Below are 13,405 nucleotides of genomic sequence, written 5' to 3'. Positions count from 1 at the left end.
ACAGATCACTTCACACCTGCATTGATCTAGAACCAGTCAGTGATCTGTCGACTGTCACACCGGTGTATGCGTTGTAATATGCGAGATAAAAAAAACGCCGTCAAAACAAGACTGGGATGAATGTATTGAGACGAATCGCTGATGACATGAACCACGCCGTTTGACACCATCTAAAACCAAACTCCAATCTCGCGAGCGACGAATGACGCGTATCGGTGCCGATCAGACACATACTTCTGTGAGAACTCTTCCACATTTCAAACAACACGCTTCACTCTTCCCACCATCCCCTCCCTTTCTTTCATCCTCATCTTCTCACTTTCCTCGTCCCTTCCCCACGCCTCCCAACCACTCTTCCTTCCCGTATCCCCTCCTCCCAAGTCCGTTCAGCCCTGTGGTCGCGGCGCGTTCGGGTTCTCGCCCTTGTAGAACTCCTTCAACAGACCAACCGCCTCATCCACTCGTCCAGGATCCTGCACGAACGTCACAGACGACGGCATCATCTGTGGCACGTTCACCACTGAACCACATCCACCAAATCGCTGGTTGGCCGCTCCGTAAGTCACCGAGCGCACGCCAAGCTCGATTAGCGCAGCAGCGCACATCACGCATGGTTCGACTGTTACGAACACGTCAATCTGCGCCCAGAGGGAGTCCGGGGAGAGACCGGCTTCCTCGCAACGGGCGTAGACGAGGTCTGCGCAGTTCAGCTCCGCGTGACGAGTGGCGTTCTTGGTCTCGTTCACAGTGTTGCGACCGGTAGCGAGGAGGCGTCCTCCGCGGACGAAAACGCACCCGACGGGTACTTCTTGGTGGGTCAGGGCATCACGCGCGGCGGCGAACGCCATATCCATGAAATGGTTGCCATTTGTAGGACGCGAGTTGCCGGGAGCGGTCAGCGACGCCGGGTCGAAGTTGAACGCGTCAACAGCGGACGGGGCTGACGTGCATGAAGTGTTGCCACCATTCTCACCAGCTTTGGGTTTAGTGTTGCTGGTGGTTGATTGGTGATGATTGTCCTCTCTCACTGCTGTGTCCCCTGCATCACTCATCATGGCAGGCTTATGACTTATCCTCACTGTCTCAATGTCTCACTGATCCAAGCTACCCTCTCACAATGGACATAAGAGGCTCAGCATGGACATTCTGGAAGTCCACCCGTGAGTCAAGGTCCTCATCGATTTCTCCAATGACCACCACATTGTCGCCACGGATCAGGTACAAGCCAAGCACCACCTGAAACAAATGGGTAGGTATATCTACTATGAATAATGAGGCTGAAATGAGCAGTAGTAGGTATTATGGAACCATTACACAGCACACATGCTTCAGTGAATCATGCACATCTGGCATTACATTTGTGAATTGGCAAAAAAAAAACATAAAATCACACTGCAGATCTGCTACTGACTTGTTCAACTCCAGCATTCTGGCTGTAGACCCTCTCATGACTCTCATCCAGGATGATGTTTATAGTTTGGTCGTAGCCCTTCAGTGTGCCAACAATGTTTCGTCCATCGGCTGTGATGACTGACACTGTATGGCCGACATATGATTCAATGCTAGATGCCATTTTCTAGCACAAAGCTGAAAATAACAGGTTGTGAGCTTCAAGAACACTTTAAACTGAAACCACAGTAAAAGCAATACTAAATCATCATTTAAAATAAAAAGCTCTTACAAACACAAACGTATTGACTGAATACATCCTGAAAATAGTTGACAAAAATACAAGATAATGACTAGGCTCCGCAATTCATACACAATTCCACCGATATTTCACGCATCTCTCCCGACAGAGACCTCATGCACACGCAATAACCGGTATGTTGTGGGTATATTTATGCGCACCAATTTTGAATAGCTACGTCATCATTATTGCCTGATGTTCAAAGAACTCCATTAGAAATAAACAGATATGGAAGCATAGTATGACGTCCAAATAAATCTGATGATGCTGCCAAATGTAAATTACACAAGCTGAAACGTTTTCTTTGTTTACAATTTCTACGCTGCTGCTACATTTAGCGAAAACAGTTTTCTTAACAATTGTGTTCTTAAACAGTTTCAGCAAGCACGGAAAAGCAGTTTGCGCGGCAACCAGCTGGTAAAAGTGAAGGTTGCTAGGCAAAACAGGATCACTTTCGCAACGATGTAGAGTAATGAACATCCTATTTTTTGAGTTAGCTTGGAGCTTGGAGCAAGCGGAGCAAGGCTTTGTGGAAGAATTTGCATTTCGCATGGTATGGATGCTTTTACCCTTTTCATAATTATCACCCGTTTGTAATGGTTGTTTTGCTCGTGCAAGGGGTGCAATATGAATAGGCTCACCAATATGCACAGCCATTGCCAATGCCAATTGCACCCATGCACGGGCTATGTATGCATGACAAGATTTTTGGGTTGTTGAAAATGGGGTTAGTTTTATGAGGATGTTTGTGAGTTCTGAGGGTTGTTCACGGGCCCTGTGTGCAGTCAGACCGTACACAGGCTATAAGATCTGCCCACTGTGTCCATACGTCAGCATTCCGTTACTGCACACAGCGAGTGCTGTGGCGGGTCAGGACTGGCCACGGGACCGTCTACCACACGCAGCCGTGACGTTAGAATCACCTACCCATCCCCTGAACCCTACCCCCACGCCTGCTGCACACACCACACACCGCAATGATCGCACTCAGCAGTTTGTGGAATGTGGTGCCCGTGATTCGTGAACACCCCTACGGAATCAATAGGAGCCAACAGCTCTAGATTGGAGTGGTAGTCGTAAAGCAGGTGTTGCGCTTATTGTTGCAAACCTAGGAGAGGTGCCATTCCCAGACATGCTTTCAAATAAAACCAGACCAAACCTGACCTAACTATACATGTATGCCTTAGAACAGAGATTGAGAACGCTAACTGCCCTTTTCAAGGCTTGATGAAAAATCCAGCAACTTTTTTCTTGGATGTTGAGTTTATAAAAATACAAACCTAAATACAGCTGAACAAAACTGCCCAAACTAGCTACTCTTCTCAATATTTCAGATTGTTGTGCAATAATCACCAAGAATCATGCCTTCTGATGTACGGGAAGGCAGGGAGCGCGAGAGAGGTCGCGAGCGCGACCGAGATCGCGAACGAGATCGCGATCGTGAAAGAGATCGTGATCGTGAAAGAGATCGTGATCGTGACCGCGAGCGTGAGCGTGAGTCACGGAAGCGCCCGAGAAGCAGAAGTCGCTCCCCAGGCGGAAGAGACCGCCGTGAAAAGGACCGAGACCGAGACCGGGACCGGACCCGAGATCGGGACAGGGACCGGGACCGTGAGAGGCGGAGGTCGCGCTCTCCTCGCGATGAGAAACATGCGTGAGTATCGGATGCTATTTCTTGCACTTATTTGTGTGGGCCGTGTCACATTGTTTGTATTGCAATTGTTTCCGGTCGCTATGTGAAACTCAACTACAGAAGGCAGCGCTAATCGCCAATAATTTTGTAATAAATGCTAGTAGATGTTTGCTTATAAACCTGCTATATTGCATTCATGGAAATTATGTAATAACAGTCAGCATTTTCAAGCTTATCAATCTGTAATGCTGAGTTCCATCCTCCCCCATTTTAGAGCTAAAAATGAAGAGGAGGAAGAAAAAGAACAGCCTGAAGTGAAGAAGGAGCCACTGTCACTGGAGGAACTTCTGGCAAAGAAGAAGGCGGAGGAGGAGGCCAAGAGCAAGCCCAAGTTTCTCACAAAGGAGGAAAGAGTAGCAGAGGCACTGAGGAAGCGACAAGAAGCGGTGAGCAGCAGCTCATGGGTGTTCTTTTTATCATCATTGGCACTTGTCCTGTCTTTTCTATAGAGATGATGCTCTTAAACCTTTCCTAAGACTTCCTCCTGTTGTTAATTCCTTTCAAGGACATATATGTGTTACTAATTCCATGGAATGGAGAAATTGTTGCTTAATTTGTATTTCTTATCCGCACCATGTTCACTGTTTTCAAATGTGGACCACGATCCTCCATCTTTATCTGCTGTGCTGCCCTCTATATCTAGTTCCCTCCTCGGCCGATAGGTGGCGGAGCAGCGCCGCCAGCAGGAGGAGGAGCGTCAGAAGCGTCAGGAGTTTGCTGCCGAGGGTCAGCGGAGTATGGATCAGCAGCGACGTCAAGAGCGACAAGATGTGTACCGCCGGCCGCCGAGACCCGATCGTGGAGACAGAGACCGGCGTGCGGGACAGAGCGGGGTGAGAGAGAGAGAGTGAGAGAGAGAGAGAGAGAGAGAGGGAGAGAGGAGAGTTAGAGGAAGAGATGGGGATAAATGTAGCAGACAGAGTTAGAGTTGTGTGAGACAGGAGGAGGAGGGAGATAGAAGAGTTGAACATTACGATATTTTTAAGTTGAATGTCAACTTCATGCTTACCTCTTACTTGTCATTTTTGCCCGGACTGCCTCGTATTCCTGCATTCCCTCAAGGTTGGCTCGATAAAGCAGCCATGACCTATGACCTGGCCTTCCCCTACCCATCCCCAGGGCGGTGAGGTCAGCAAAGACAAACAACGTGAGGAGGAAGCCATTCGAGAGCGTTATCTTGGTATCGTCAAACGCAAGCGGCGTGTGCGGCGCCTCAACGACAGAAAGTTTGTGTTTGACTGGGATGCTGGAGAGGATACGTCGACGGATTACAACGCGCTCTACAAGGAGAAACATCAGGTTAGTGAAAGTGGTTCAATGGAAGGTGGGATAGACGGGCAAGCCACTACAACTGCGACATACATACATTCTCTATTCCGATTATGTTTCGAAATATTGAGGAAAAACATGATATATGATCTTTTCCTTTCTGCTGATAAACATGGTAACTCGTTCGTATATTTTTCCTCAACTGCGTTTCGAGCGTAAAATTCATGGGAGGTAACATTCAAAATTCTTAGAAGAGTTGAAATTATTGCGTGTTTCCTTCACCGATATGCGCTTTGCTAGTCTTCATGTTTCTAAAATGTTCTCAGATCATGTTATTTCACAAAAGGGTCCGAGCCAACCAGGCACCAATACCTTGTTTGTCTTTGAGGCCGAATTAATAATCGATCTTTCTCGCCTGTCACCAGATCCAGCTGTTCGGTCGTGGCCACATTGCCGGTATCGACATCAAAACACAGAAGAAGGAAAACAGCCAGTTCTATGGGGAGCTGATGGAGACGCGACGAACCATGGCAGAGAAGGACCAGGAGGAGGAGAGGTGGGAGAAGGGGGACGGGACGGGACGGGTGACGGGACGGGACGGGACGGGTCACTGGATGGGACGGGACAGGACGCGTGCGTGCGTGCGTGCGTGCGTGCGTGCGTCAGTGAGTGAGTGAGTGAGTGAGTGAGTGAGTGAGTGAGTGAGTGAGTGAGAGTGAGTGAGTGAGTGAGTGAGTGAGTGAGTGAGTGAGTGAGTGAGTGAGTGAGTGAGTGAGTGAGTGAGTGAGTGAGTGAGTGAGTGAGTGAGTGAGTGAGTGAGTGAGTGAGTGAGTTGAGTTGAGTGAGCGAGTGGTAGAGGTGGGAGAGGGAGAGCTGAGTGAGAGGGATGAGGTCAGAGAGGGAGACTGGAGGGAGTGAAAAAGGGCCATAGGGAGAAGTGATACAGTGAAGCTGTAAGTGTTCAGAAACTAGAGAGACACTAGACTGAAGGACTATAGAAAAAGATGAAATGGACGGGACAAAGGAAGGAAAAAGGATGGAAATGACCAGAAATGACGGATACTTAAGGATATGTGTGAAATAGGTTGTGGAAAACGGAGCAAGAGGTGAGCTGTTGCCTGATGTTCTTGCTGCCTGATGTATAAGAGTGTCAAATGCTATTTCCACTGACCTCCGCCCGTGTTCCTCCCCAGATTGAAGAAGCTGAAGCGGCGTGAGGAGAAGCAGCGCTGGGACGACCGTCACTGGTCGGACAAAGAGCTGGAGAAAATGACCGAGAGGGACTGGCGCATCTTCAGAGAGGACTACAACATCAGCATCAAGGTGAGACATATATTGGAGGATGATAGGTATTATGATATCGCCTGGAATTATCACTCCCAGTCTAGGGCGATTCTATTTTGACGGTGTTTTCGAGTTTTCTTTTCGTTCACTCCCGTTAAAATTGTAGCATAGTGGCTACTGGCTATGTTCAACTCTTCGCTTGACTTTTTTTATCTCTTCTTTCAATTTCATACAGAGGTCCATGATTTCATAAAAATCAACATCTGTCATAGGTATTTAAGTGGTTTTATAAATTGCAGCCTCATCAAATAAGCAGCCTCGCTAGCGCCTGTGTCATGTGACAGTGGCCGCCTGCGTTGTCTGATTGTCTCAATCGCATGCCGATTGTCTCTATAAGTTGTCTCTTTACCCTGAAATTTCCCCTCATTCCTCCCTCCCACAGGGCGGTAAAGTGCCGAACCCGATCAGAAAGTGGAAGGAGAGTGGCATCAGCCGCGACATTCTGGAGATTATCGACAAGGTCGGGTACCGGGAGCCGACTCCCATCCAGCGTCAGGCCATCCCCATCGGACTCCAGAACAGGGATATCATCGGTGAGATGGCTGAACGATTGATGATATTGTTGACAGCTGCAGACGTGGCGAGTCGGGCACATATATGATTAGTTACGGAGCGAGCGAAGCGAGCGTAGTCTTTCCTTAGATTAACGGAAATTTCTGAGTATGAGCGGCCGGCCGGCCGGCCGGCCGGCCGTGGTCACGCTTTTGCGAGGCTTACCTATATCTCAGCAACCACTTGACCGATTTACACGCGGCAATTTTTGTAGGGTAGCTTCATTCCTTCTACCAAGTATTGGACTATTCCCGATGCAAGTGGGTGACCCCTTATGCACGTGCCACGCGCAAAACGAAGAGGTGTCCGTTTTGTAATTGTTGCAATATCTCGGTAACTACTTGGCCGATTGCGCTGAAAGTTGGCATGTAGGTAGGCACCCACTAGGCACTGCATATCCATGTGCCAGAGTTGGGGCGCTGCTGCACGTGCGCACGTGCAGGGGTCGTTTCCAGATCTCGAGAACGGCTCCACCGATTGCGCTCAAATTTGGTACACAGTTAGGGACAGGTTAGTAGGGTGCCGTGCGCAAGTCAGTTGGGACCCATTTTGCACGTGCGCACGTGCAGGGTGCCGCTTCCAGATCTCGAGAACGGCTGGGCCAATTGTGCCCAAATTTGGCACATTGCTAGAGACCGGTTAGTAGGGTGCCGTGCACAAGTCAGTTGGAGGTACCCCCTCGCAATTTTGCACGTGCAAGGCCCATCCCCTCGCTCGCTCCGTTAGTCGCCCCAAAAGGCGTTATACTGGTTTGATAAGCTAGTTTTCCATTTAATATCTGGGTCGCATTGAATCACTTGAATAAAGGTGCTCATCCATGCATTTTTTTTGCATTCAGTTGACAGCTGTAGGGTAAGGGTGGGTAAGAGTACGCGGGCGATAAGAGTACGCATCAGCTGTTTCGGTTGCTTAGCAACGCGGGTTTGTCGAGTTCATGAAGTGACATGAAGCCGCCAGTGCGTGCTTGTCACCAACGGAACGTGGGCGTTGAGCGGCGACGCTGTTGAGTTTAAGGCGATGAATATTATTTTCGAACATTATGATATTATTATGGTATGGTACAATAATTTTGATACTTGGCAGTTGAGATAAGGTACATTTCCGTGATTGTTGTGGGAAACTTGTGAGGTTATCTGGGGAAATACTGTGCAGTTCAATATTCTGTTTGCGAAGTTTTGCACAACGTTTCGGAGTTGTTTATGCGCGAATTGCATGTACGGTAAGAGGACGCACTGTTCAGGAGGGTAAGAGTACGCAGAATTATACATTAAATCGAATATACAAAAATATAAAGTTATTAATCTATCGCTCAATGGCGTTTGTTTTGTAGGTATATCATCAATGGAGCACTGTGATGCAGATGCGTACCCGAAATTCTTCCAAATACGAGTTATTCTCCCTTTTGATTGTGCATTTTTTTTTAAAAGAAACACACGACATGATTATTTCCTGATTTATAGACTTGAAATATTTATTTTATGTTTTTCTTTTTGGATACTAGAATTAACTTAAATGCCTTCTGAGTTTGAAGTTAAGCATTTGGACAGTACAAGCTGCATAGGTGTGTGTTCATATGCTTGCGTACTCCACCCGCCTGGCGTGCGTACTCTTACACACCCCATATGGTAAGAGTACGCAACTGCAGCGGTTCAGAAAATGTCATTTTTAGACCACTTCCATTTACGCTGAAGGATCGTTGCCCCATGGGTTGATGGCTAATTCAATGAACTTTAATATTCTCTATTTGCGATTTCTTTCTTTCAAATATTAAACAAATGAGAGCAAGAAATCCACTAAGTGCGTACTCTTATACGACTTCACCCTAATGCATTTCATCGGCCTTTATATCGTGATATGATTTTTTTTTATTGTCTGCGATGTCATTTTTAGGTGCCTACATCATTTCTTCATCGATTTCTTTGGGAGCAAAACGATTCTGCTATTCGTGAGAACAAATGCAATATATCTGCATTTGCTCTGCATCGTCACTGTTCGCATCAGCAAGTGCCCATTATCAGCCTAGTGCCCGTCGAGTGTCTAACCCTGCGCTGTGTGTAACCCTCGTCTAACCCTGCGCCGTATGTACTTCACAGGTGTGGCTGAGACCGGCTCCGGTAAAACTCTGGCCTTCCTCATCCCACTACTGGTCTGGATCAGGAGCCTGCCCAAGATGACCCTCATCGAGGATCAGGATCAGGTGAGGGATAGAAATCAAGAATCGAGGAGCGTTTAACTCGAGGTTCAACTCGAGGCGTACGACTCGAAGACTAAGTTATTATGTAATCGAACAGCCTTGTCGCCTGTCGGTAGGTAGGAGGTGGGCTTCATATAGGGTTTGATGGCTTGTGGTCCAGTGAAGTTTTTTAGTCCACTCATGTAAATGTGCTCTTAGTGAGAAACGAACTCACAACCTTGATATTTTTTATGTGCCTAAATGCGTTCATTTCACTTTCGCAAATGCTCTGCATTTGCTTCCTTTGTTTTCTTCACTCTTCCACGGTTATTCCTTTCGCCAAAAACGGCTTAGCTTCCAGCATCCGGCTGATACTAAGCTGACATCACCAGACCCCAATTCAGTATACCCTGATCAGACCCTCCGTCTGTCCTCTCGTATGTTCGTCTCCAAAGCTCATTTTCACCCATCAGCATCAAGCCATTGATAACGCGTGTCTCTGCGCCTCAGGGTCCGTACGCCATAATCATGGCGCCGACCCGCGAGCTGGCACAACAGATCGAGGAGGAGTCCAACAAGTTCGGATCACCGCTCGGAATACGGACGGTGGCCGTCATAGGTGAGTGAAGAAGGGGAAAAGAGCGGGAATGGCGGGACGATTGGGAAAGTGACGGGTTGTTATGCGCTACGAGTAGAGTGAAGGAAGATGAGAAAGCGGTGTTTGGCTTATCTTATATTTTGAATATTGCTGAATTTGAGGACTAGCTATAGCCATAAGGCCCTCAGCTGCCTTTCATCAGCTTCTTTGGTCATTCATGAATATGTGGATTGTTGAGTTCAGTAAGTACGTTTGGCTATTACCGCCTAATCCGCAGGCTCTGCCTGGGTCCTTAAATTATGTGTCTGAAGTGTCTCCTGATTGGCACAGCCAAGCCATAATAGAGCAGTGACACTCCTCGCCGTCGATTGATATATGTTTCCCTATCTAACTCTCCCCTCCCCCTCCCTCTTTCCCGCTTCGCAGGCGGTCTGAGCAGGGAAGACCAGGGCTTCAAGCTGCGTCTGGGCTGTGAGATCGTCATCGCCACGCCCGGTCGACTGATCGACGTGCTCGAGAACCGCTACCTGGTGCTGTCGCGATGTGTCTACATCGTGCTGGACGAGGCTGACAGGATGATTGACATGGGCTTCGAGCCGGAGGTTTGTACGGGTTTTGGGGTACGGGTAGAGGTGACGGTTTGTTGTGGTACAGGTTCGGAAGGTAGGATTCGGTTCGGAAGGATTGCGAGATATTTGAGAAAGTTGGACTGGGAGGCGGGATTTTTAGATAGAGTGGGGAGTATGTTTCGGGGTGACGATCAAGTGTAGCTCAGAATGCGCTAGTTTTTTAGTATTCAGTTTTACACTTTAATTTACTGTGGGGAAGAAATACTTTTGACAGCCTCTTCATCATTAGCTGTTCAAATAAGATTTTGACGTGTCCTCTAGGTTATAATGTGCCTTTTAAATATTTACCAACATTTGAAACGAGTGAGCTGTGTTTAAAGTGGATGCTTTTTAGAGCAATGTCCCACAAGACACTATATCCAGATTAATGTTCGAGTACATTAATTAAACATGTAATTTTCGTTCCCCCAGGTCCAGAAGATCCTCGAGCACATGCCCGTATCGAACGCCAAGCCTGACACGGATCAGGCAGAGGATGAGGACCATCTGCTGGAGAACTTCAAGTCGAAGCACCGCTACCGGCAGACAGTGATGTTCACCGCTACCATGCCGCCGTCGGTGGAGCGACTGGCCAGGTGAGTCGGTGGTGAGGATGGGCCAGAGAAGGTTGAAGAGTAGGTGAGAGTGTTTGTTGGAAGAGCAGGATAGAGTAAGCTATGGTAGAGTATGTTGGAAAACAGCGGTAGGAGTGAGTGAGATGATATTTCTTAGGATACTACTGAATCAAAATGAAAGGGGTAGATTTTGGAGGAGAATGTTGAAGAACAGATGATATTGATGAATAAGGAGAATAGCTGGACAAATATGACGAATTTATGCGTGTCTACTCAACAATACTTTGTGCGTGCATTTGAGGGTGCCGATGACCAATTCGGTCTAACCGTTATCAAAAACCCAAAGATGATCACAGTCGTCATGGTTATAGAATTATGCGCGCAACCACATCACCGGTTAGCCTTCGCCCTCCACCAACTATCTATACCCTCTGCCACCCCCAGGAACTACCTGCGCCGGCCGGCGGTGGTTTATATCGGCGGCGGCAGCAAACCGGCCGAGCGGGTCGAACAAATCGTCTACCTGGTCACCGAGGCGCAGAAGAGGACCAAGCTGATGGCCCTGCTGCAGAAGGTCAGGACAGAGGACGGGGACGGTGGGGGGTCAGGACTGGGTCTATGATGTAGTGTTGTGCTTAAGTTGAGGATTTCGAAAAGGAGCTTTGGAATAAAGGATTATTTTTTGTCCTTCAGAAAGTTGGAAGTAGTATTTTCAGTTGCGGGTATATTTTGTTTTATGGCATCGGGGCGTGGGAGCCTGATGGTAAGCGGGCAAGTGGACGCCCATAGGCCACCAATCACTTGTCAGTTGAATGGACAACTCAAATTTATTCACTTTTTTCTCCTAGCTTTTGCTAAGTGGCACAAAGTTTTTTTCTCGTGCGACCACGTTTTTCGTAACGCTTCACACAGAAATATATATTGTAACGCGACTCGCCTACCCTTCTGTAGTCTGTACCACAATCTCACCCCCACCCCTTCTCTTTCAGGGCGTGGAGCCGCCAGTCATCATCTTCGTCAACCAAAAGAAGGGAGCCGACGTGCTGGCACGCGGCCTGGAGAAGCTGGGCTACAACGCCGCCACGCTCCACGGAGGAAAGGGCCAGGAGCAGCGAGAGTTTGCGCTGGGAAGTCTCAAGGTAAGGGCGGCGCGGCGGGTCAGGGCGCGATAAGGTAGAAGCTGTGATGGTGGGTTTTGCGGGTTTTCTTGATGATACAACATTGGATGGTGCTCTCATATACTAGTTGGAAAACTCGTTTTAGCGTTTTTGTTGCGGGATCGAGGTCATGCTTTGCCCCGTTATTTGCAACTTTTAAGCTTTTGCGATATAATTGTATCGTTTTTTTTTTTTACTGGATTCAACGGCCAACGCCACTGCTCACCTGTTTGACAGTAATTTGCAAATAGGTCATTTGTAACAATTTAATGGGGTTGGCTTAATTTTTACACCTGCATGCCCAACTACCTCATTTTCTACCTTTTCCCGCACCGGCCCGCTGTCAAACACGGTTCTCGTTTTCGTTTACAGGCGGGTAGCAAGGACATCCTGGTGGCGACTGACGTTGCCGGCCGCGGTATCGACATCAAGGACGTCAGCATGGTCATCAACTACGACATGACCAAGACCATCGAGGCCTACACACACAGGATCGGTCGCACAGGTCGGTACGGGGGTGCAGGAACGGTGGGGGAGGAGAGGAGGATCCGCGAGGATGCAGAAGCGGGCCTCGGTAAGGGCAGTGTTGACTGCTGTTATCTGTTTGATGTTGCTTTACTGTTCTCAGCATGGCGTTAGTCGGATCTATGTACAGATAAAAAGAAATGGCAAAACATGAAACCATTGCTAGAAAGCTTGAAATATCTTGCCAAAAGTGAAAGACGATTACAGTTGAAACTAAACCCGGCGGAACATCATACCTACTGAAAACACGACGGATAAACGACGTGTGATCGACCGATAAACGTTTATTGTGATGATAGGTCTAAGGTCAATCTCATTCCAAATTACCGAGCCATGCCTATTGGTTCTGAAATCTGAATCTGACTTCCCTCCCTTCTCCTTTTCATACAGGTCGAGCCGGTAAGAACGGCGTGGCTGTAACATTCATCACACAGGAAGATTCAGCCGTGTTCTACGACCTCAAACAGCTGCTCGTGTCATCACCCATCAGCCAATGCCCGGCCGACTTGGCCAACCACCCCGACGCACAGCACAAACCCGGAACGGTGATGAACAAGAAGAGGAAGGAGGAGAAGATTTATGTGTAGGCGAGGACGAAAGAAGGGGGTTGGGAGCGAGCAAGAGTTTTTGAAGCGGAATGGCGAGGGGGTGAGAGAATGTTGAGCTCCGGGAGGCAACTCAACAAGTTGAAGTTAGGAAGGAAAATGGTGGGAAGTTTGTCTAGTGAAGAACGATGAGGACTTTTTGCACGAGGCGACAAATAAAATGTTTTTGTTTGATTGTAACATCCATGAGTGTAAACCATCTCGTTCTTGTCATGAAGACTGGTGTTCTCGAATCGCCTATCCAACACTAATGGTGGTGAGGTGGCTGCAGCTCTCACACTATCGATGGAGGAAGCACGGCTTTTTTTGGCGCGCATATTCTCAGACGGTGGCCGTTGTCAACCAATAATGGAGACAGAAGCTCCAGAGCTAGATCCTAGCCACGACCGATAGTGGGTCATCAGGAAGGTGCTTTGTGTTGGAAGGGAGGAAGGTGCTGCGCATTGTAGTGGAGACCGACAATGTAAATAACATGATGTGTTGACTGTATGAAATACGACATTTTGTACAAACGATATTTTCTTATTTTGAAGCAGTTGTGTTGGGTTTCACGTAATTATATAGTGTCGAAACTTTTAATGTGATTCCTTTAGTTAGACCGTAAAGTCATTAACTC

At 47.9% G+C, this 13,405-nt stretch overlaps 2 protein-coding genes across 5 annotated transcripts; one reads left to right on the top strand and one right to left on the bottom strand.

Annotated features, from left to right (window-relative positions):
• Positions 1 to 103: 103 nt before the first annotated feature.
• On the bottom strand, positions 104 to 1,833 carry LOC122369449 (tRNA-specific adenosine deaminase 2-like). 4 transcript variants are annotated; one of them, XR_006254402.1, is made up of 3 exons: positions 1,804 to 1,833; positions 1,412 to 1,587; positions 104 to 1,236 (listed from the first exon to the last, which is right to left on the bottom strand). XR_006254402.1 is itself a non-coding variant. In XM_043344212.1 (2 exons), the coding sequence occupies exon 2, from the start codon at positions 1,053 to 1,055 to the stop codon at positions 387 to 389; it is 669 nt and encodes a 222-aa protein (XP_043200147.1). In that variant the 5' UTR covers positions 1,056 to 1,236; positions 1,412 to 1,671; the 3' UTR covers positions 104 to 386. The 4 variants fall into 4 exon arrangements, 1 of the variants encoding a protein (XP_043200147.1); XR_006254401.1 differs by having other exon boundaries at positions 1,763 to 1,816; XR_006254403.1 differs by lacking the exon at positions 1,804 to 1,833 and adding an exon at positions 1,744 to 1,775.
• Positions 1,834 to 2,089: 256 nt separating this feature from the next.
• Positions 2,090 to 13,306, top strand: LOC122369448 (probable ATP-dependent RNA helicase DDX23). The gene is made up of 16 exons (XM_043344211.1): positions 2,090 to 2,243; positions 3,025 to 3,344; positions 3,598 to 3,769; positions 4,046 to 4,216; positions 4,503 to 4,682; positions 5,078 to 5,208; positions 5,846 to 5,975; positions 6,379 to 6,529; positions 8,642 to 8,745; positions 9,232 to 9,340; positions 9,746 to 9,921; positions 10,360 to 10,523; positions 10,947 to 11,076; positions 11,492 to 11,641; positions 12,032 to 12,164; positions 12,575 to 13,306. The coding sequence occupies exons 2-16, from the start codon at positions 3,052 to 3,054 to the stop codon at positions 12,769 to 12,771; spliced, it is 2,391 nt and encodes a 796-aa protein (XP_043200146.1). The 5' UTR covers positions 2,090 to 2,243; positions 3,025 to 3,051; the 3' UTR covers positions 12,772 to 13,306.
• The last annotated feature ends 99 nt before the right edge of the window (positions 13,307 to 13,405 follow it).

This window comes from Amphibalanus amphitrite, unplaced genomic scaffold (assembly GCF_019059575.1).
Source record: "Amphibalanus amphitrite isolate SeventyFive unplaced genomic scaffold, NRLGWU_Aamphi_draft 001036F_arrow, whole genome shotgun sequence".
Lineage (NCBI taxonomy): Eukaryota > Metazoa > Arthropoda > Thecostraca > Balanomorpha > Balanidae > Amphibalanus > Amphibalanus amphitrite.
This window is presented reverse-complemented; position numbering and strand designations above follow the sequence as displayed.

Bases quoted from the DNA above. Each gene is read 5' to 3' on its own strand.
- LOC122369449 (XM_043344212.1), bottom strand. From the start codon at position 1,055: ATGATGAGTGATGCAGGGGACACAGCAGTGAGAGAGGACAATCATCAC.
- LOC122369448 (XM_043344211.1), top strand. From the start codon at position 3,052: ATGCCTTCTGATGTACGGGAAGGCAGGGAGCGCGAGAGAGGTCGCGAG. The intron at 5,976-6,378 runs GTGAGACATATA...TCCCTCCCACAG, and splicing joins ACTACAACATCAGCATCAAG to GGCGGTAAAGTGCCGAACCC. The intron at 9,341-9,745 runs GTGAGTGAAGAA...CCCGCTTCGCAG, and splicing joins ACGGACGGTGGCCGTCATAG to GCGGTCTGAGCAGGGAAGAC.